The 22,552-nt window shown below is 48.8% G+C and overlaps 1 protein-coding gene across 2 annotated transcripts; it reads right to left on the minus strand.

Annotated features, from left to right (window-relative positions):
• Positions 1–1,849: 1,849 nt before the first annotated feature.
• Positions 1,850–21,354, minus strand: LOC126541612 (fructose-1,6-bisphosphatase 1-like). Of its 2 annotated transcripts, XM_050188457.3 has the most exons (9): positions 21,082–21,354; positions 14,905–15,222; positions 11,987–12,117; positions 11,102–11,294; positions 6,897–7,152; positions 6,677–6,817; positions 4,873–5,010; positions 3,843–3,959; positions 1,850–2,155 (listed from the first exon to the last, which is right to left on the minus strand). In XM_050188457.3, exons 1-9 carry the CDS (start codon positions 21,210–21,212, stop codon positions 1,964–1,966), a joined length of 1,617 nt encoding a protein of 538 aa, XP_050044414.1. In that variant the 5' UTR covers positions 21,213–21,354; the 3' UTR covers positions 1,850–1,963. The 2 variants fall into 2 exon arrangements, with proteins under 2 accessions (XP_050044414.1, XP_054932756.1); XM_055076781.2 differs by lacking the exon at positions 14,905–15,222 and having other exon boundaries at positions 21,082–21,348.
• Positions 21,355–22,552: the final 1,198 nt, after the last annotated feature.

The raw sequence follows: 22,552 nt of genomic DNA on the forward strand, positions 1-22,552 counted from the left end.
CTATTTTTTGTCTGTTTCCTACCGCTAACCAATGTGCAACCATAATAACGCTGACATACGGAAACAAAAAAATATGGCGACAGCGTTCCACTCACCTCCCCCTCTATAGGTCATTTCCCAACGAGCCTTTTAGTGTATTCAAAATAAATAAATACAACAATTAGAAAAGTTAACTATCGTATGTGTTATTTTCCGAAGGTGGTAAAAAAAAAAACGCGAGGCGCGCATTGCCACACTGAACGGCAAAGCTTCGTTCCAGGCTCGGGCTGCAGAAACCGTTTCAGCAGTGCCAGTGCCACCAGGCGAGTGCCTCCCTTGCTCAACCTTCGCCTTGCATCCCACACAGGCACGCGCGGTTCCATCGCCTGGAACTTCCGAAGAGCAGCGCGTTCTAAATAAGGCTATCGATCAGCTACTTGCAAGCAGGGGCGTCCGTAGCTCATCTTACGTATCCCCGCCTAGCGACTACAGGCATGACAACAGCGGCTCAAAGCGAGGGCTCGCTGATTGGATTGTTGCTCGGCACCATCGTTACATCGGGAGTATTCCATTTCAACATCTTGTAAGCGCAACGCCTAACACTCGATAGCTACAATCATTAGTTCTAAATCAGCTGAAAACCTAATGTTTACAAACTTCGCGATTCAGAGAAAGAAAAGGATGGAAAGAAATTTTTTGAGAAAGTAACCTGGTCGCAGCCCAAGGCTCTCACTTTTTAGACTAAAGTCGCAAAAGGAATTACTTATACGGGATTTGTTTTATTTGTTCCTAGGCGTTTTCCTTATTATCCTTAATGCTATAGCTTTATATTATCTCTAGTGTTGGCGAATCAACGGCTGGAATGTGAAAAGGGGTAAACAATCGCCTCATTTTCTAATACGGTATTAGGCCTCAAGATTGCGCTTTGCCCAGAAAAGCAGCTTTGACACATAGGTGGCTAATATGTTCTCTTTGGCGTGTTTTTAGAAGTAGGGACCAAGCGGAGGCACATACTGTTAAGAACGGCCCGCTGAGGTGCAAGTTTTGCCAGCCAGGTGCGAGAGCGGCGTCGACTTTTCCTGGAAAGCCACCGCCACGCTCTAGCCACACGGCGTCACTAAGTCTAGTGTGTCCGGAGGTAATTTTTTTTTTTTTTTATCGCATTCGGGGTGAGAATATGAGTTAATGGAAACACTTCAACAGTTCGTGGGAAATAACGCAAGCAGTTTTGTCGACGAAAGCGAGCGATAAGCTCGGCGTTATCGACGAGTCTCCTGCCGGACATTCGCTGTATTGTCAATTGGACAAACCGGCGGAGAATGTCGAACGTATTTTACTCGTGCGGCGCGTGCACGGTCAATCTCAAAAAAAAAAAAAAAAAAGAAAGTAACTACGCCATGTTATCAGTGGGTTAGCCCGCGATCCTTACTGAGTGAAGCAAGTCTGCGTTCTGCTAAAAGCACGACACCAACGCTGTGAACATTACGAACTGCATCTTGCCGCCGACTGATTCGCAAGACTCAACGATGTTTTAATCTACTGGCATGTATATCGCAGTGCTTTTAGCTTTGGCTGAACAACGCATTATCTCATGCAGGCGGAACTAGCTGTACGGTTACGTGGGGTCAAACTATAAAAGGAACGTCGCCACACAACCCATGGGAATGCATCGTACGAGACCAAAGCGACACACACTCGCGGTGCCACATTGTACCCAACTCGCGAGTCTCTCTCTCTTTGTAGGCAAATGAAATTTTACGCTATTGACAAAACAACGTGTTGCGTCCAATTTCCTCAGCGTTGCTGCACCACAGAAGGGTATATAGTAACAGTATATAGTATAGTAACAGTATATATAGAAGAGTATATATATAGTAACAAGTGCATAGAGATTTTAATCCAAACGAGAGAACAAACGAGTGTTGGCAGCAATTTTTTTTCTTCTTCGGCTTCAGCACCCCGCGACTAGGTGCGCGGACTTCCTTCAAGCCAGCTTGTGCTTCTTGTAAAGGTCGAGCACCTCCTGCACGTCTTCTTTGGAGCCGAGGAAGATGGGACAGCGACCGTGCAGCGTCTCCGGCTGCACGTCCAGGATGGGCTGCTTGCCGGAGTGCGCCATTCCGCCGGCTTTCTCGACCAGGAACGCCATCGGGATGCACTCGTACAACAGGCGAAGCTGCACGCGTGCACGTAAAGAGCCCATAAGAGATTGGGTCGAGGGGAGAGCGTATGCGGGCACACGCCGTGACTTTCTTATGTCCAATTTCCCGTCCATTTGGTCAACCGAGGGAGATATACTAGACTTAGTACGGGGTGTCAGAACGTCGTGGAATGACGGCGAGTGAATGAGTTATAAATGGCGTCGGCTGCAGTTTGCACCGTGAGCTTTTCCTGACGGTGGCTTCCGTCGCTTCCGGTTGACTCGTCCACCGAAAGCAGCTCGGAAACGAACTTCAGAGACGCAGCGCTCGAGCAAAACCCACAACGTACGTACGACGATCGAGCCTATGCCGTTTAAAAAATTCGCGGGAGAATTTCTACAGGCGCGCTTTGCGTGAAGCGATTATCTATACTGCGATTTTCCGAGCTGCGACAGCACGTTCGCGCTTTGCATAAGGTTGGTTGCAGCAACTGTTGCGCTCGAATATGCAACATACGTAGCTGCAGCCTGCAAAGCTCAGACCTGTGGTTGCGGGTATGCTCATATATTCGGTTCGATTGCTTAAAATCTTAAGTATATTGGAATTTTTCATTCTTTCTTTTTCGAAATTTCGCCACGCTTAAACTCAAGAAAAACAAATTGAGCAACCGGTTCATTAACGCGTTTGACAAGTCGCGTTTTCATTCTGGTGCTGCGTTTATGATCCCCAGAAAGAGGCTGGTTCATTTATCAAATGTATGAAATCAGAGCGCGCATTTGTTTCGATCGGCTTACGTTGGAATACCCAGAACATATTTATACATCTTTACGACCTTTCCACACATCTCTAAAGTGCGTCAGTCGACCCTCTCCATGACCTTCCAGCAATCTATAATCATAAAGTAGCTCACAAACTCCGATGAACCGCTGGCTCGTCCATAGTATCGAATGATGTCTATATAGATTCATTTTACATTTTTAAGCATGAAATGCTCTTAGCTCCCGTCGTCGGCGACCTTCAAGTGACCTTGAGCCAAATGCCAGAGCCGTTATCCGCGCAAGTTGCAAGAACCAAAACGAGATACCCGCTCCCCCTTTGTACAGGACCGCGTTACATACGCTAGTTACTCCCAAAGAAGTTACAAAAAAAAGTTTTGTTATAACTAACAGACAAAAGTAGTTTCCAAATGAAGCTAAATCACTATTGAAACGACGCGGTCAGAGGCAAAGCGGGATCAAACGTCACTGCACACTAGCATTTGAACCACATTCACACTACCGTTGGAACGACGTCGTCTACTCCCACCCCCTTTTCTTTTTCGTTTCTTCTTTTTTCTTTTTTAGCCGATGCAAGTTTTAACAGAGAATGGCCGCAACATCCAGTTCCGAATTTTTTAAAGACAAATCTTAAAGAAGCATTTTCGAAATGTATACGCGTACAAAACACAGACACAAGACCGAGCAACACAAACGCCAACTATCTATACGCCTGCCTTTCAGTACCATGAATACCTCTAAACTTGCTGAGTTTGCTGCAGTCATATTTTTTTTTTTTTCAAGCAAGCGTAAGCAGCAGCAGCAGCAGCAGCCAACAATTTTTTTCTTTTTAAGGCGCTCGCCACGGCCGTCCAACCCTGGAAGATGTGAAAGTTCTGGAAAAATACAGCCGTGCCGACGGTCCTGCCCTATCCGAGCCCATTTAGCTGTGCGTATGCAGACTCACCTTTCCGCCTGGAGCATCTTTGGTAGCGGGGTACATAAATATGCCGCCGTACTTGAGCGTCCGGTGGACATCGGCGACCATGGAACCAATGTAGCGGGCACCGTAAGGCTTTCCAGTCTGCGTAATCCAAAAGAGAACGAGGCGCGTCTGTTAGTCTGCTGCGAGTAACTAAGAAGACGCTCGACGCACGCTCTGCAAGATGTAAACGCAGAGCGGTGTAACCGCTTTTCTAAAGTGAGCATGGAATAAAAAGCATTAAGTGTAAGACGCATGCTGGAGAACATAATTAAACAACCTCAAGATTTATTGCCCTGAAAAAATAAATGAAAACAAATTTTAGACGTTAAGCATCCCTGCCGTGAAACTAGCCACTATATAACCGACACCCATCGTACACAGGTACTGCACCGCATGAAAGCATTGCAGGAAGTGAGGCTTTTTTTTTTTTTTCGATAGACAGCGGCAATTACGATTTCGCAATAACAAAACCAATAGCAAAACGGCCATTCATTTCCACCGTGAGACAAGACTCCAGACGCCGCTGCCGCACCCACTCGCCTTGCGTCGTGGATCTTGAGAGCAACCTGCTCTGCACTAGTTAATTGTTTACCAGTATAGCAGGGCTACGTTGCTTACTAAAGGAACCAAGTATTCTGCCTAGCACGTTTCGAGAGCTCTTCATGCGCCAGAACTGCTTATCTACGAGAACATACGTTGGAATCAATGCCGCCACACTGATGTACCGACGCTATGTTTCGGAGCTAAACTCAACAAATAAAAACTTGTTCGTTTTTGTCCTTTTAGACATTTTCCCGCCAAATGAATGAAAAAAAGTTTTGAAAGTATAGCTATAGAGTAGTGCTCCTTTTGTTTGTCTTTAAGGACGGTCCCTGCAAAGAGACGAAAGCGATCCCCCTGTCTTGCCAATTATTACACACGCCACGATCGAAAACAATGAACAAAGCCATATATATATATACACGCGCAGCGGCGCCTCACACAACTGCCGATGGAATCGTCCAGGACCGACCTTTGGGAACTTCTTGTTCTGGACGTACTCCGTGACTGCGGGATCCCACGCGCTGGCGTATCCTTCGTTGATGCTGTAGATCTTGCCGCGAGGCTTGATCTTCATGTCGGGATCCGTGAGGATGAATTCACCCATCGCCTGCAAGAGATGGCACGCGAACGACGCGTCCGTCGTCGAATTTCGCAAACACCGGCGACCATTTCATCGACGCAAGTAGATACACACACCGGCTTCTATACTTTACTTCAAGTACGTAGAGAGGAAGTGGACGAAGAAACAGTAAGGAAAGAAACAAAAGTGCCATCCTCTGTAGTCCTTCCTTACTCTGTCTTCGTCAGCTCGCAGTGTATACGTAGTTGGAATTGCATACGAACTAGCTCAAATAAACGTGTTAGTTTCTCTAAGTCAAACGCCCAGAGAATAAGTCGATGCATACACATGTCTGCATGTACAACTCAGCGCTAACTTACGATGGCACTTTGTGCCATCGTAAGTTAGCAATCTAACTTCTACATGACGTTTTGCAGCTATAAGCTGAACCTGTCCGTACCGAGAGGAAATAAGCTGAAGTACAGGTATGGCTAATAGACGTACGTCGCTGCCACATGTCCAAAAAATGGCGAGGAGCTTTGCAGCACAAGGAACTTCGCGAAGCACCGTTTGATGTTCGCTACTTCGCTCACAAGCATGTAAAGAACTTCGAACGAATCATCTTGGTCGTTATTACTCTTGGATTGCGCCGAAGATATAAATCAGGCTAAGAATTACAGGCAAAAGAATTTGGTTCAATAGTCACACTGCAATGATAACTATATTGTTCGATTACGCCGCATACTGTTAAGAACGGCCTGCTGAGGTGCAAGTTTTGCCAGCCAGGTGCGAGAGCGGCGTCGACTTTTCCTGGAAAGCCACCGCCACCCTCTAGCCAAACGGCGTCACTAAGTCTACTGTGTGCGGAAAACAATACGCCGCGTCCTCGACCCTTCGTCGCGGCATTGCCGAGATGAGTTCGACGAACCAGGCTTTGTGACTGAACACGCCACCGCCGACCCGGTCTGCCGTGAGCAAGGGAGGTCCCGAGGGAACGTCTTTGGAGGCCCCTTCCCACGCACCGTTCCTGACGTAAGCCCCGAGTTCTGCGAAGTCCGTCTGCCCTCGGTGGGGTCCGTGAAACCGGTGCGGAAGCGTTATTCCGGACCGTGAAACCGGTGCGGAAGCCCTCCCGCTCAAAGGTGGCTCGTCTACTGATCGAACGTTTCCCTCACCTAGGGATCGAGGGAGGACCGAGTGTTTACAAACAGCTGTGGTGCGGCTGCTCTGTGTACTTTCTTTCGCAGTCATGCTAGACTGATGAACTGCAACGTCCTTACGTAGATACTGTAAATAAACCCATATTGCTCGTTCTCGATGAGAAGCAGTCCTTCCCTTCAACAACGTCCTCAGCGTGGATAAGTTGGCCAACGGCATGGGCCAGCTACCATCTAATTCATGCCCGACTCCAATCTTAACTGGTTACGAATGGTGGGGATTGACCTCCCAATCCTCACAATACCAAGCACGTTGACTAAATAGCCCATAGTTCTGAGCTTAACTCGACGCAAGTTGTCTCTCTCTCTATGCGCTTGTGAATGTCATATACAGAGCTGGCGAATGCAGGGACAACGAAGAAAAGCGCATATGAATATACGATTAACTGCTGTGTGACACACGTGCACTCAAGAGGTCGCAAATATCTCAACGTTCAAAGGAGCAAGGACAAATCGTAGGGAATGCGAAACACAAAGAACAAAGTCGGTGCACTCACGGGGTCTAACATGAATCCATTGACCCCCTGGCCCAAGCTTATGACGACCATTGTCGCGCTTCCATACAATGCGTATCCCGCGCACACCGCGTTCCGCCCCGTCTGCAATGCATCTTTCGCGTTTGGTCGTCCTGAGCTTGTCTGCAACGAGAGAGAAAGAAGGACAAAATGTAAACGCGCCGTCAACGACGCCTGGATAATACAGGCCGCCACTTATTACCCGACGAAAGATGGCAAAGATGGAGCCAATGGACCCGAGGCAGTCAATGTTGGATGATCCGTCCAGAGGGTCGAAGCACACCACGTACTTGCCCTGCTTCTCGGTCTCCACTTCGACCACCGTGTCGTTCTCCTCAGAGACCAAGAGACAGGTGGTGTACGAAGACTTGAGCAGGTTGATGAATAGGTCGTTGCTGAGCACGTCCAGCGTCTTTTGCTCCTCACCCTGAACGTTCGTGTTGCCCGCCATGCCGTACCTGCGTAAACAACAGCCGCGAAGTCTGAGAAGTGGCGACTCCGCATATATATATATATATATACGCAACGTTTTTTCTTTTTTTTAGAGCGCAGCTCTTAGGCACCCGTTCCTGCGGTTCGCGTCGGCGTCGTCTCGGCGTCCTTCCTCGGCGTAACCGAGCGAACGAGCACAGCGAAGGATGAAAGAGCGAACGCGGAGCGCAGCGGGAGATGAAAAACAGCGATAGCGAAGAGAGCGCGCGAGAAGGAAAGCGGATGAGGAGGGTATGGCGAAAACGCAAGAAAAGCTAGTGCCGCGCAAGACGGGTTCTACAGCGACGATGGCTACGAGATAGCGCCAGAGTAGTGCGCGTCGTCTGTTCACCAATGATGCCACCGGTACCATATATATGGAAACAATGTACCGTCAACCACGCTCTGCCTCTCGCGATCTCCCGATTAGCTAAGCAGTGGCGCCACATTTCACTCCGTTCGCAATGTGCCGCAAGAGATAGATTGCCCGCGCCAGCCAATATATCGCGAAATGAAAACACGTATAGTACTGCGCTCAATTTTCGCATCAGGGAGTATTGAAATCGTCCGTGAATTCCAGTTATTGATTTTCACGAGGCCGCACAATGAAATTCTGAAAGCAAAATCCTGATCCACTTATTTAATAAGCATGAAGAAGCTACAGGTATACGGGCCCCACTCCGTCCATTTGGCTGACGACAAATAGCGGAAACGCCGTGACAATATGCGTACTTGTACGCGAAGGGCTAGATATTGAATTTCATACCATGATTAAAAAGAAGAAATAGCAGGTATGAGGTCATACGTAAACAGCATGTTAAACGAGACAAACGCACCGTGTAGAATGATAGCGAAATAAAGAAAGAAAAAAGAAAACCCCAATTTTTGCTTTTTTATTTCGAACCAAAAGTGTCAAATATCAGAGAGGTTTAGCTTATCTAGAATTCGGGCAAACGCAGGAAGACAGCAACACCATTTTTGGCAGCAAATGATTACGCTAGTGCCGAAAATTTACACCAGCAGCGAAGTAGAACACACTTGGTCAAGGCAAAATTAGCTGTTTTTGTATCTTTTGAGCACTGCGCCACCAGGTGGCTGCACCATGCTCCCGTTTACGTCCGCCTGCGTTTACCCGAATACCGGATAAGCTAAACATCTCTAATAGTTTTCTAAAAGTTTTACACACACGAGAGTAAAGGCAGGTTTGCTGCACAGCGCGACTTATAGACAAACGCATGCACGGTGGTTTCCTTAAACAAGGATGTAGAAGTGCATACAAAACTAAACAGTTTATGTCGCGTCAAAAACCCAAGGGGAAAGGCGTTCTTCCACCGGTGTGATAACGGTATAAGAAATACGCCATCCGTGTAACAGCGGGTACCGCCACATGCCCTCCTAGCCGGCTGGCGAGCCGTGCATTTGAAGCAATACTGCATAATGCCCACGTGCGTCTGCATGCTTGTGTGGCATCTAATTGCATGAAGTATGAAATTAAATCCGAACAGAACTTACAGCTGCTGTGAGTCCCGCTCGTTCGGAGTCCAGATGCTCCAGTATGGCGGAACAAACAGTTGTTTCACCCTTACTTAATTCTAGCGAAGTTCCCCAATACGAAATGCATGATTCCCTTCATAATTAACGCAGCAATATTTCTACGTACACATCGCATAACTCGCCTCAGCCCCCTCCGCCCCCCCCCCCCCCCCTTCAAATGGTATTAGTTGGAACATCCGAATGCGCTGAAGCAGCTGAGGTACCGGACACAATGAGAAAAACTGTGCATTTCTTTTCTTTTTGGGGGGGGAGGGAGGGGGGGGTTACTGCTAGAGCCTATTCCTATAGACACTTCAACAAAAGCCGAGGCTGGCTTGGTGAAGGAACTGAGGCAAAAATTATGTGCAGCACTGCTTGCCCCAGCAGCCTGCTCCTCCATGCAGGATCTGATCCAAGTCTCAGGGGCCCTGGCCAACCAACGCCCCTCCCAATTCTAGCGCTTTACAGGTGTAGGGAATGATCGCTCTTGGTAGGTGTCACACTGCCCCTAATTTGTGGCAGGAGAACGCGACGCCAAAATGAGGTTTCGCGGTGCGGACACGGCCGGTAAGGGACGTCTTGCAATATTTTCAAAGCGCCTATCGCTTATGGCAATATTGCTTGCATGAACTCGATGCGTTCAGGGTTGCTCGAGGATAGGGATGGCGTGAACGCAACCCACATACACCTTTCGTAAGTTAGACCCACGGCCACACGAAACGTACTCGTTTGATTTTCTTACTGTCGCACAACCCTTTTTAATCACTTACGGCGATGGTTAATGATAAAGGCAGTGAGTACAGGTCATGCCCTCATATCGCAGTCGATTAACATTTCATCACGAGTATGACGCAAGTTTGATCGGCCAGATAAACTGGCAGGAACGGAAGAAATCGACCTTCGCAATGTCAAGCATTCGTCCCCTTCTACATCATGATATTCCTTGCCCCCTTCCCCGCTCCCATATGACATCGTTTACGACAGCCGATTCCAATCACTTCTTGCAGAAGATCGCCTAAGCTGCTGCATACGTTTGCAATGTGCGAACTATACTACGCGTTTATTTATACTGGGACTTCAAGCAACTCTGAGCGCCGAAGAAAACTTGCGAATGCTATACGCGTTGTATCGAGCCGTACTATCAGTTGGCGCGAAGGACGTAAAAAAAGAAAAGAACTTGGCCAGCGGCCAGCGTGTGCGTAAAGTAGGGCTTGTTTACACCATGAGAAATCCGAAGACCCTGTGCCGCCTTTCGAAAGGCGGCCTTGGGAAAAGCGGCGCTACATTTATGTAAGGACAGAAAAACAAAACGGCCAGAAGCGCCTAGATTAGTTCAATTAAAGGTATACGTTTTCACGATTCGTATATTAGCTTTTACACCGCATTTCGGGATTCTTCAGGTAAAGTTGCACGCTTTGCACTTCATTTCGGACATATATGCCCGTGGTGTGGGAGCACACCAACACACTACCACATCACATGGGAGTGCACAGCTCACACAGAAGAACAAGAAGATAATACGAGAGCAAGGTGGGAGGCATTGCTATCCAGCTCCGCCCTCGGGGATCAGCTCAAGCTCGTCCGGAGGGCAGAAAGGATGGCGAGGGCCAGCGGTGCTTTGGAATAGGGGCCCGACCACACGGCGTTACCCCGTTTTAGGAGCAACGAAGTTCTTTCTACTAATAAAGTTTTGTTCTTCTTCGGAATTCTTTAGTGCCAGTTGCATGCTACAATGACTCTGCCCCTCCTCCCTGCATTTTTTTTTAATTTTTGCAAATTATTACACAGTTACACGCACAGTATGGTAAGCATTGTTGTGTGGACAGTAAATTGAGCAGTCTCCTTCAACGTCCTTCGAAGTGCGGCTCCAGCTTATCAAGCTGCAAATCGCTCATGTCTGGCAGACAGCCCGGTCTGGAGATAAAGCTGTCGAGACTCGTTTATCTCAGGTTCAGCTACTGCATCTGACAGCACTTGGGACAAACCCTAGGAAGTTCTTAGGGCACAGAACTACAGCGTTCACCTTGCTTAGAGGCGTTTCCTCGGGAGCACCAGGGAAGAGTGTCACACAAGCGCGGTCCGTTCAAATCGAACTTCCGCAACTGGAAAAGCGGAGCGCTATGCGAAAAACGGAAAGCACGTTTTCACGCAGCTAGTCTGTCGCAGTAATACAGCGCATCCGTTGTACAGTTGAAACTTGAACAGCTAAAATCGGAATGTGACTGCTCGATGGCCGGGCTTAATCAAGTACGGAGGCGCGGTTGCTTCTCCTTTGTGTAAAACAACACATACATCCGGCACACCGGGTAAATAATGGAATCGCCGTCCGCAAGGGACACCCTTCGGGACGTCCGCAACTATACGGGCTGCATGAACAACGCGCACTTTGCGCGCCGAACTCACAGCTGGGCGATGCCGGCTCGTCGCACGCTTGCTGCGACCGCCTTGATGGCAGTCTGGATGGCAGTCAGGAGCTGCGTCAGGTCTCCCGTGGCGCCGGGCACCTTTCGCTGCTCGGCCAAGACGAACCTCGTCAGCGTCATAGTATTCGTGTCGATTCCTTGTCGCGATGCCATGCTGCGGATGGCCTCCTCGGCTGCGAGGAAACACACACGAGAAGCGTGAGACAAGCGCTCGTTCGCTAGCGCGGTCTACGAGGCACTGAGCGCTCTCGTCGAGGTAATTCGCTTTCGAGGATTCACCTCTCGCAGCCTTATCGCTGGCGGGAGGGCTGGTGGAGAGCGGTTCGGTAGGCTGGGTATCTCGTCTCCCAGCAACAAGCGGGCAAGGGGGTGTCCCGAAGGTCGCCAGCGTGGCGGCTGCGGCGAGAGCGCAGCGAAGGGGCTAGGCGAAAGCGGCAAGCAATCGGGCGCCACCAACTACTTCCCGCTTGTCGCCTGCCTCCTCTGATGTCAGGGGAAGAGTCGGCCCTTGCCGCCGCTACCCTGGACCACGGACAAGCGAGGACACGAGCGGACAGGCCCGCGTGGTTCACAACGCTCGAGCACACCGCCCACCGAACAAGAAGCCGACCCCTGTGTTCTCTGGATCGGATTGGATGAAAACGCTGAAGACGGTGCCATTAAAACAGAACAAAAATCGAAACTCGGGCAATTTCGGTTTCGTTTTTGCCATGCTGTCGTCTTCTATTATTTAGTGGCGTACGGCAAGTGGGGAAGAACTGCCTTTCAGCACGTATCTTCGGGAGCGAGAGAAAATGAAGTCGCGTTGCGAAGCGCCATACGCAATACTTCCCCAGGCCCGCAGTGGAACGTGAACGATAGTCACCTGGATATGGCGCGTACTCGTTGCAGTGAAAATGGTGTCCTTCGGTCGCTTCAGGCAGAATGTATTCGCAGGGCTCTTGTTTCACAACGACCTCCACTGGCACTACTTCCATGCAGCAATCGTCGTCGTATCTGAAAAGGAACGAGATGAACGGGTTATATTTTTAACTTGGCTGTATATACCCAGCGCATCCTTCCCGTCCCCGGTCAAGTGTCCAACAAAGCTCAATACGCCGCTTCAGTCAGCTAGTCACAATGAAACCATAAGAGGACGTCTATCCGTGCACGGCTGTGCACAAGTTCACTTGCAAGCAGCTACGCACGACACCACTCGACCAACTCATGCACGTATAAGTATTTTTCTGGCGTGTGTTGAATGTCTATAAAAGAGCCTCCAAAATTACGCTTGATTATTTAATAGCAAAGTGGACAACCTTACCGTGAAAAGAGGCTTGATGAGGAAAAAAAAAAAAAGACGCAATACACAGACAAATGGCGACGTCGTCCTGATCTTCTGGCACTTCGCCGTAATGTCTTACATTTTGACAACGCTTGCTCTGGACTAGTAAATCGTTTATAGGTAAAGGACCGCACTGTGTTCTAAAATATAGGCTCGACCTAATAACTTTCGGGAGCTCCTCGCTGTCGCGGCGCGCTGGCTGCCTTCTACCCGCCGTAGTTGCTTAGCGGCTGTGGTGTTGAGCTGCTAAGCACGAGGTCGCGGGATCGAATCCTGGCCGCGGCGGCCACATTTCGATGGGGGCGTAATGTTAAAACACCCGTGTACTTAGGTTTAAGTGCACGTTAAATAACCCCAGTTGGTCCAAATTTCCGGAGTCTTCCACTACGGCGTGCTTCATAATCAGATCGTGGTTTTGGCACGCAAAACCCCATAACTTCTTTATTATTATTTTTTTTTTTTGGCTGCCCGCTGCTGGGTGACGTAAGCAGAACGTCGCATCGCGGGGCGCGGCTTTGCTTTCGCTGCAGCCTCTTCTGTTTCGCGCACTGTGGTAGCCGAAATTCTTCGTAGCACAGTTCCACGGGCAATGGCACTTTGCCAGATCCGAAAGTTGACATGGCTTGTACGGATATTTCGTGTCAATTCCCATGAACCCGCTGGAACTGTAAGTTTAAAAGTTAATTACTGATTTTTTGTTAATTAGCGGCTAATTACCACGTATCGCCCGTCACCCCATGGTCGGCACCGCTGACGGCATGTCTCCGAACGAGCTGTCTTCTCATTTCAGAACTGCTATTTTCAAATATTACTTAAGGTCTTCGTAGAAACGCCCGGTATATTGTGTGCTACTTTTGAGTGAATGGCAATGTTGCCCTTTCATAATAATATCGTATAACGTCAACGCCGGCCTTGAGCACAGCAAAGACGAGAACGTGCAACTGAGCGTCTTCTTGCCAGCAATAATCTCCTTGAGAACTCTTTCTGCAATTTGGCGGCGTAAAACTGCTCACTATGGAGAAAAAATAAAGCAAATCTTGAATTTCATACCTACAAACGACAGAGCCAACGACGTCTGTTGTGATAGGATACTTTATCGTATTTGGCTTCTCTTTGCGTAACAGCAGTTCACAACTCCTGCTGCATTTCGCTTGATTTATTTTATATTGCAATGTATACCGCTGTCCTTATTATCGAGCGGTAAACTAACTTCGGCAAAACGTTGCAAGAATCTGTGACGTCACAGGAAGCTGGCACGATAATTTCAATACGGCGGCTTTTTTTCATTTCTGCGTCTTTCTTATTGGCATTTACGCATCATTATCATTGCCGTCGTCATCGTCGGCAGCAACAGCAACCTAAACAAGATTATAGAATTTTAAATTCATTACCTGAACACATAAGCAAAGCCTGGCCAACTCTTGGCCAATCCCCGTGAGTGGGTATCCGCCTTACTCAACAAGGACATCATCATAATCATCATGTATCACCCAACAAAGTCATAAGTATACAACCTTCTTGGTATGACTACTGCTGCGCCAAAGCCTCCGAGACCGCGCGGTCTCGGAAGCAATATGGCTGGTGTAAGACTTCTCCCAGTGATCTCTAATCACCCCTGTCTTGCGTCAGCTGACTCAATCCTAGGCCTGCAAATTTCCAAATTTCACCACACCCCATATTGCCATCCTCAACAGAGCTTCGAATCCCTTCAATTGGCACCCATTCTGTTACTCCACAATAGGGTTGTCTCCCCAGCGCATTACATGGTCATGCCCAATCCCATTTTTTCCGCAATCTCAATTTCAATATCGGCTACATCTGTTTGCTCTCTAGTCCACAGCGACGCGTCTTCCTGTCTCTTAACGTACGTCACGCCTATAATTTTCCGTTACATCGATCGTTGCGCGGCCAATTAGCGGACGCGTTGATCCTGGCGTACGCGCTTTCACGGTATACAATTGATCTATTTGCAATTCAAGAACTCTAATCTACCATTATGACTTATAGAGGAACACTAAAGCAAAAAAGTAACTTGAAGGAAGACGCAAAATACGAAAGACGAGTGGCACCGCCGCCTTGAAGTTCCCACACCAGTTAGCCGTTTGATTGCGTCATGCCCAGGCAAAGTTGACTCGGTATTAAAGATTTTGTTGATAAAGATCGATCGCATCGCATTCTACAATAACGAATCAAAGTCTGAAAAATAGCGTGTTTAGAGAACATATACTGAGCCACAAAGGCCCAAGTACGAAAATATACTTTTGAATTCAAATCTGTGACCTTACGTTGATCCAACGGCGCAGAGGTTACGGCGCGAAAAAAAAAAAAAAAGAACTTTGGCCATTTTTCTTTCTTTTCCGATACCCTTTCCGCAAGATGAACGAGAATATAGTTTTGCAAGAACACTTTGTCCGTGTAAAGGCGTTTAGTGTCTCTATCCCTATCCCCTGTGAACGCACTCCGATGCGGTGGCGCGCACGCCGGCGCTGCAGGCCCTGCGGCGCGCCCTGTAGAGCGTGCTCCGCAGCCTGTCGTAGCTGGGCACCCGCTGCTGGTGGCGCGGCGCGGCGGCGGCCACTTCCTCGCGGTAGATCTGCGCCAGGCTCTTGGAGACGTCCAGTCGCGCTTTGCGGCGCAGCTTGGATTTGACCAGCTCGAGCGCGTTGCGCTGCGCGTCCGCCGCGTGGTTATGCACAGCAGGTCGGCCGCCCGGCACCAGCGCACCGCCCAACGTCACCACGCGGCCCGGGCAGCGGTCGAACGACGCCGACTTGTACCTGCGGAGCATCGACGCGGATAGGTGAAATAGGTGAAAAATTCCTAGGCGTATCCGGAGGTGTTCTGGAGGAATTCTTGTGAAGCGGCGTCAGTACGGTACCGGCGTTCGGTACCCTGTCCGTAAGCGCGCCCAAAGCGATGTATTGAACCCGAATATAACAAACCCGCATAAAACGAACTATTCTCTATATCGAACATGCGAAACCTGTTGACCGATACCGTTGGGGCCCCAAAAGTTTGGGGCCCCAACGAGCTTTGCGGATGTTAGCGTTGGAGCACGCAGGAGTGAAGAGCTTTAGACTAGGGCTTTGCGTTTGCGGACACCGTCTTGCGCTTGCAGCGCCGCTACGGTGTCAAAGAAAAGCTATTATAAATGATCACGGCCGCCTGGATTGGCGCACACGGCCACGTGCGCCTATCCAGGCGGCCGTGAAATAATTAAATAAAATATACCGTTTTATAAGAAGAGTAATTTTGATTAGAGGTTATTCTATTAGCAGCAAGCAATTAGTTGCGCTTAGTTTTTAGTAACCAACTCTACGTGCCTTCCCCAGCCAAGCAAAGCCGTGTTAGGCCTACGAGCCATGAAATCGACAATCGATTTCGGAATCGGCGGCGTCTAATTAATCAATCTTCATAACACACGCTAGTTGAGAGAAAGCGATAAACGCGATCGCTATTCCTATAGCTTGCTTCGATGGGTGCCGTCATGTTTGTTGACGCAAAACTTTTGAGGGAGCTTTTGGGGCTCCCGCTAAATCAGTGAAATATGTGCCCGACGCATAACCCAAACGCAGTTTGGGTTTTATAGTGACGCTGAGAAACTGACCAAGGCACAGACAAATATTAGTACACGTACCTTCCGTCTACACAAGAATTATTCCTTCCTCGCTTGTTTTCTACAGTGTAAATAGCAAATCCGCATATAACGAACGCATCACAAAAGTTCGGTTAAGTTCGTTATAGGCTACTTTGGGCATATCAAGCTACCTAATATACCTATTTTTGTGCAACGTTCACCCCATGATTTCTACATTTATGTAAACAAATGGAATACATATCCTTCTCGTGGTGTAGTGTCGTGTTTTCCAGGTGATAACCTGACATGGGGCAACCGTACACTACGAAATACATTTCCGTCAGTGTGCGCACGACAACGAGTTATATTATTAGTACGTACAGTCGCGTTCATAAATTTGGAGACCATACGAGCCCGTGGCCGTGTGCATGCGCGCGCCGTCTGGCGGCTCGGTGCCTGCTGTCGAGAGTATCGCAGTGCGCATGCGTGTCCATGCTATCTCGCTGGCCTGCGTGTTCGCTCGCTGCGCACCGGTGGCGGGCCGATTATCGTAATCTGCGTTCGTTGTCACCAGGGTCACGATCGAAGAAATTTGTTCGTTTCGCGCTCTGTCCAGCTGGCGGCATGCTTGCAGAAGACTAAGCGGCAATACGCAAAATGCGCTTATACACTTTCATAGTGTAAGACTTCTGAAAAAACGTCTGTGTCCGCCAATAGGGAGACGCGATAACGCACTGGAAATATCTGAGCATAGCAGCGTGAAAGCCTGACAATGAGTAGCGCTTCTTCGAACGTGGCATTCTGCCGACGATAGCACTCTGTGCCGGGAACGCCCCGCTCCGCAGAAAGCGCGAGTGGTGTGTATCGGCCACGGTGCAAGATATGTATTCCTTAGGTGGGAAATCTCGGCTTGCTGAGACACCATCGCCCAGCTAAAGATGCAACGGCGCGCTTCCATCGGCCCGGTGACGGCAGCGGATATCTATTGGTGGGACGACGCAACTTGTTAGAACGTAGGCGGTGGCTTGCGCGGACAAAGAACGCTGCATAATGCAACCAACCAGAGAACGGCTTCGGCATGCGGCGACGCGTCGCCGTATCTGCTCATTAGCCCGGCGATGCCCTCTCCTTCACCATCCCCTCACCATGGTGACCTATAAATATATATAATTATACTTTCGCGCGTCACTCAATCACTTCGGATTTTCCGCGAAGCGCCATTGCCATACCAACAAGACATAAAACCAATGAAACCCGCCGTGGTTGCTCAGTGGTTTTGGTGTTGGGCTTCTGAGCATGAGGTCGCGGGATCGAATCCCGGCCACGGTGACCGCATTTCGATGGGGGCGAAATGCGAAAACACTCGTGTACTTAGATTTAGGTACACGTTAAAGAACCCCAGGTGGTCAAAATTTCCGAAGTCCTCCACTACGGCGTGCCTCATATTGAGAAAGTGGTTTTGGCACGTAAAACCCAATGGTTAAAAATTAATTAAAACCAATGAAACACCTTCTGTCTTGAAGTTGCGTCGTACCGCTGATAGGTATCCGCTGCCATCGATGCGCGCGGTTGCACCTAAAGAGTAGATATCTTACATCGTGGTATCGGCCAGACAGCCGTGACAGAAGCGGGGAAAGCAGGCGCTTCCGTAGTTGAAAAACATCGCCGAGGTCGGACCAAGGGGATCGAAGATGCCGCGCCGCTGATTCGCGAACAACACTACTGGCGGCGGCGGCTGCAAATTCCTGTGAACGGCGCGCTCCCAGGTGCGCAGCGAGCGAGCGAGCAGGCCAGCGAGATAGCATGGACGCGCATGCGCACTGCGATACTCTCGACAGCAGGCACCGAGCCGCCAGACGGCGCGCGCATGCACACGGCCACGGGCTCGCACGGTCTCCAAATTTATGAACGCGACTGTACATACATATATGAGCGAGGGGCATTAGCTATAGGGAATCCGAGGGACTCTAATTTTTTTAAGACACAGCCGTCACAGCCAAACGGAGTGACAGACACTGAAGCCAGAGAAAGCATAGCGTAAGTTACTTGTTATGTTTAACTGAAACGTAGAGGTAATTATATAAAGAGAAGTGAAAGTGGCCCTAAACTTGCCGCAGCTAGGAGCCGAATCCGTATACCTTCCGCGTTACGTGTACGGTGCTTCCGGGGCGTCCATCCACCGCCCGCTTTTCTTGGGCGTCTGTGTATGTATACGCTACTTGAACGTCCTCCACGCAACAAATGTACGCCTTCAAGCACATCATTCCTTTAATGAAGGGTACAGTTTTCTAAAAGCGTTCGGCATGCAATTCCCTTACATTTACCCATCGTCGATGGTATCTGCACAATTTTGTGCTTTCATTTCGTTTGTGTGTTTTTGAATTAAGCAGTTGTCACAAAAACGCGCCTCTTCCTTCCCTGCCCCCCGGGGCCTCTTATTTATTTATTTTTTCCTCGTTAAAGGTGACAGACCTATAGGCGGAACGCTGCGAAAAGAAATAGCATTGAAATCGTGGAGGCAAAAAAAGAAAAAAAGAAAACGGTATAGAATCGCTACAATATCCTGGCCCAACATTAGTCCCGGGAGTGTTAGTGCCGCTCACGGCCAAAACGTTCTTTCACGGCCTAAATGTACGGAAGCTCGCATGTGCTCGAGACCGTCCTTTTAACCTCAGGTGTAACGTACCTAGCACGTGAGCCTACCCTATCGAAACAACCCATGGGTTCCATATCCAATATTACCATATGAACATACAGATTTTTATACAAGTGGAACCCAATGTGTTCATATGGAATTATTGGATATGAGACAACGTTTTTTATAGGACATCAATGAGCCACTTGTTATTTGAAGAGAGATCGCACAATGGAGGCATTATCGTTGTCGTAAACGAGAACCTGAGGTTTATTTACGCCAACAGTTTCGAGAGTAGTTTTCTCTTCATCAGGGCAGTTTCAAAGCTCGTGTCCTGACGAAGGGGTTTCCACTCTGGAAACTGTTGGCATAAATAAACCATAAGTTTTCGTTTACGACAACGCCTCCATTGTTCCATCACACACACACGCACACATACACCCACACACAGTTAAACCTCGATATAACGAACTTCAATATAACAAAATTCTCGATATAATGTTATTTAACGTGTAATAACGAGCTCTTGTCCATGTAGAGCACCATGAATTTAGAACCTCAATATAACGAAGTGTGTTTGCATGCGATTTCAATATAACGAAATTTCACTGCCGCTGCAAAGGAATTCCGAGACAATAAATGGAAACGTCCGCGGACGCAGCTGGTCAAATGATTGAATCACAAGCGGCTGCTTGCAAACGCACCTCTCAAATCGCGCGCCGCTCGACCGCCGAAGTGGAGCCGCATCGTATAAAGTCCAAATGCGATAAGATCCTATCGCACTCCGCGCGCTTTAGGTGCGCGTGAGTGTGCGAGGGTGAGACAAGAAACATGGTGGCTTCACCAATGCCGACTTCCTGCGCGACATAGCGAAAGAGGAGGGGAGCTCGCGGTAACACGATTAAACGCGCGCGAGGGGCGGGGTAAGTTGGCGCGCGTCTCGGCCGTCTCGGCGCGCATCTCCCCGCGCTAAAGTGCAGGTAAAGGTAAAGTGCCGCGTGTGCAAAGAGTGGGCGTGCCGAGACGGCGTGTCATCATGTAAGCTGTCTTCCAGTGCGTTCGAGTTTCGGTGACCCGTTGGAGCGAGAGGCAGACGAATCATTCGCTCTCCGTTGCCGGCGCTTTTCATGATAGCGTCATCCCAGTGCGGGCGACGGGCGGAGTGCACGCGATACGTGGCTGGCTTTGCTTAATTCGTACCGCCGATGTGAAGATATCGTCGACGTGGCATGAAACCGTATAATTCGTCGCCGATCTGCCAAATTAATCAAAATGAATTGCTTTCTCACTCAAGTTTGCTTTTTCCGATTGCCCGAAAATTCGGAAAATTCTGAGGCCACTTTCTGTGCAATATAAGTTGATCGGCGACTGTACTTATTTGCATAAAAGGTCGACTTTCAATACAACGAAATTTCGATATAACGAAGCAAATTGCTGATTTTACTGACTTCATTATATTGAGGGTTAACTGTGTGTGTGTATATATGTGTGTGTGTGTGTGTGTGAACGACAACAAAAAGGAAACCGAGTGGCCCGATTTTTATCAGACAAACCATAAGAAGCCAACAGACAATATATAGGGTGCCCCACGTAACTTGAGTCTAACTTTAAGAATATGCAAATGCCACGTAGCTGGACATAACCTAGGCGATGTTGTTTGCCGTCGCTTGGAGATAATCAGATTATTTCTTGCATTCCGCTAACTACATTAGTATTAATTAATAACGTTCTCAAATATTATAATTAGAGTTTTAGAATAGGGGCCCCAAATTATTCATGAGAAAATTGTAGAGCAACACGAAAAACTCCCGATACAGTTTTTTGCTGCTCAATACGTGCTACATAAAAGCGTTTTTCCAAGCGTAATAGAAGCCCGCGAATACACACAAAGTGGTTAATAAAGAGAAAATTAGACATCCACCCAATCGTACCAATTGCTACAAAGGAAACCCATACGGATTCCTCGAAAGAAAAGCCTCACCGTTGAAAAATGAAAGCTGTCCGATAAATACAGAAACGACACAAAAATTTTGACTTTTTTTTTTTTTAAGTAACACACATAAAAGGTTCTTTTCGCACCTGTATCGACTCGCACAACACGCTCGACAACGCGAACAGCATCCACAAGTTGCTACCTAACTGATCGTTGCAACCCGTACCCCCTGCTGGTCATATGCAATGGCCTTCCCAAACAATACCAGTGCGTTTCCTCGAACAGCGCGCTTTATCCAGTGCTCGTCCTTCTGCGCGGCGTGTATCGATTCGCGTGCGCAAGCAACGTCGCTTAGAGCATTGCCGTGCATTGCTCACTCTCGGCAGCTGTAGGCAACCCTGTGCACGTTTCGGTGTTCGCGAGCGTTTCGCCCGTCGACCAAACCCCCGTTCGATCATCCACGCGGACCGAAGCTGCGGGAACACACTTGCCTGTCGCAGACCCAGTAGACTCGCTCGCCCCGGCGCTTGTTCTGCAGGTATCGGTAGCCGTCGAGCAGCATCACGATCATGCCTTTGCTCGTCTCGGAGTAGGACGGCCGGCCCGTCGGCGGCTCGTCCATGGCGCTGGGAGCGAGGCAGCGCACGGCGTCTGTAGCGAACGGCTACGTCGCAGGCGGGCCCACAGCGTTTTTCGCGGAACTTTGATCGGCGCGGCTCCTCGAGCTGCAGAAGCGGCTCGATCGCGCGCCTCGGCTACCCTCCAACAAGGCGCGCGGGGGCCGTTGGATTCGACCGGTCGCTTTATCGACAGCCAGCGTCGATAAAAGAGGCGTCCCGGTCGATAAGGCGGCGCGCGCGATCTCTGTCCTCGACATACGAGCACGTAAGCAGCGAAAAACGGCGAGACTAACCGAGCGCCGCACACTGCTCGGTGCAGAGCTGCGATATGAAGGAATACTCGACGCGCGCGTCTCCTATGCGATCCGTCCGGCATCCGACATATGCTGCGACTTGGCCCTCGCTGCCGGGCACTGCCGCACAAGCCATTTGTTGGCTTGGGCAAGCCCATATTTGTACCCTGTAAAAACACAAATAAAGAATTTATTTTATTATTCGCCGATGTTCTAAATGCTTACTACCCGCGTCCCAGATCTGACCACAAAACAGCCCGACTTGGTGAATAGAAATTACATCCACAATTACACCTTCTTTCTTTCATTTACTACGTTAAATGTTGTCCTCAATATCACTGGCATTGAAATCCAGCGACACAGCCTGTTAATAAATATCATGGTTCCTGGATTGAAGGCACTAAATATATATATATATATATAATACGGGAGTAGTGCGGGTGGTGGTAGTTAACACCCGACATGAACAGCGACCACAGATTACCTACTACTATCGGCCTGAGCGCACTCTACTTGCTTTAGAAAAAGCAATGTCTTTTTTTCTCTCTCCCTCTGTCTTGCTGGCTATATTATAGTGGTCAGGGCTGTGCCATGCACCCACTGAACTTGGAATGACACATGAAGCCTATGAATCGCTTCGCATATACACATTGCTTTTGTAACTTGTTTTGGCTGTTTCAGTGTTAAGTGAGTTGCTGCGCGAGTTGAACAGCACATTAATCTTGGAAAATTGCCTGGAGGGTTTGTGCATTCAACTTCACCATTATCATCATGCTTTTTCTTTTGTGATTAACAACATTAATTACAAGCACACATCATTGTGTAATTGATGATGCAAGGGGGTTAACATTCTAAAGCAAAACACAAGTCCTGAGACAGATTATACTGCACCCCCACCAAATGATTAAGCGTTGCATGAACAGCTACACAAACAAACCTGCATACAAATACTAGAGAAGAGCTGCATGTAAGAAAATGCACACTGGCAAACACTGGAAGCCCACAACTTGGCATGAAAAGCTAAACTGAACGCAACATGCAACACACAA

Source organism: Dermacentor andersoni, chromosome 2 (assembly GCF_023375885.2).
Source record: "Dermacentor andersoni chromosome 2, qqDerAnde1_hic_scaffold, whole genome shotgun sequence".
NCBI classification, from domain to species: Eukaryota; Metazoa; Arthropoda; class Arachnida; order Ixodida; family Ixodidae; genus Dermacentor; species Dermacentor andersoni.

Coding starts and splice junctions, on each gene's coding strand:
- LOC126541612 (XM_050188457.3), bottom strand. CDS start 21,212: ATGGACGAGCCGCCGACGGGCCGGCCGTCCTACTCCGAGACGAGCAAA. Junction 12,118..14,904: donor GTGCGCGCCACCGCATCGGA/GTGCGTTCACAG, acceptor GTTCCTTTTCAG/ATACGACGACGATTGCTGCA. Junction 5,011..6,676: donor ATGGATTCATGTTAGACCCC/GTGAGTGCACCG, acceptor CATCTCTTGCAG/GCGATGGGTGAATTCATCCT.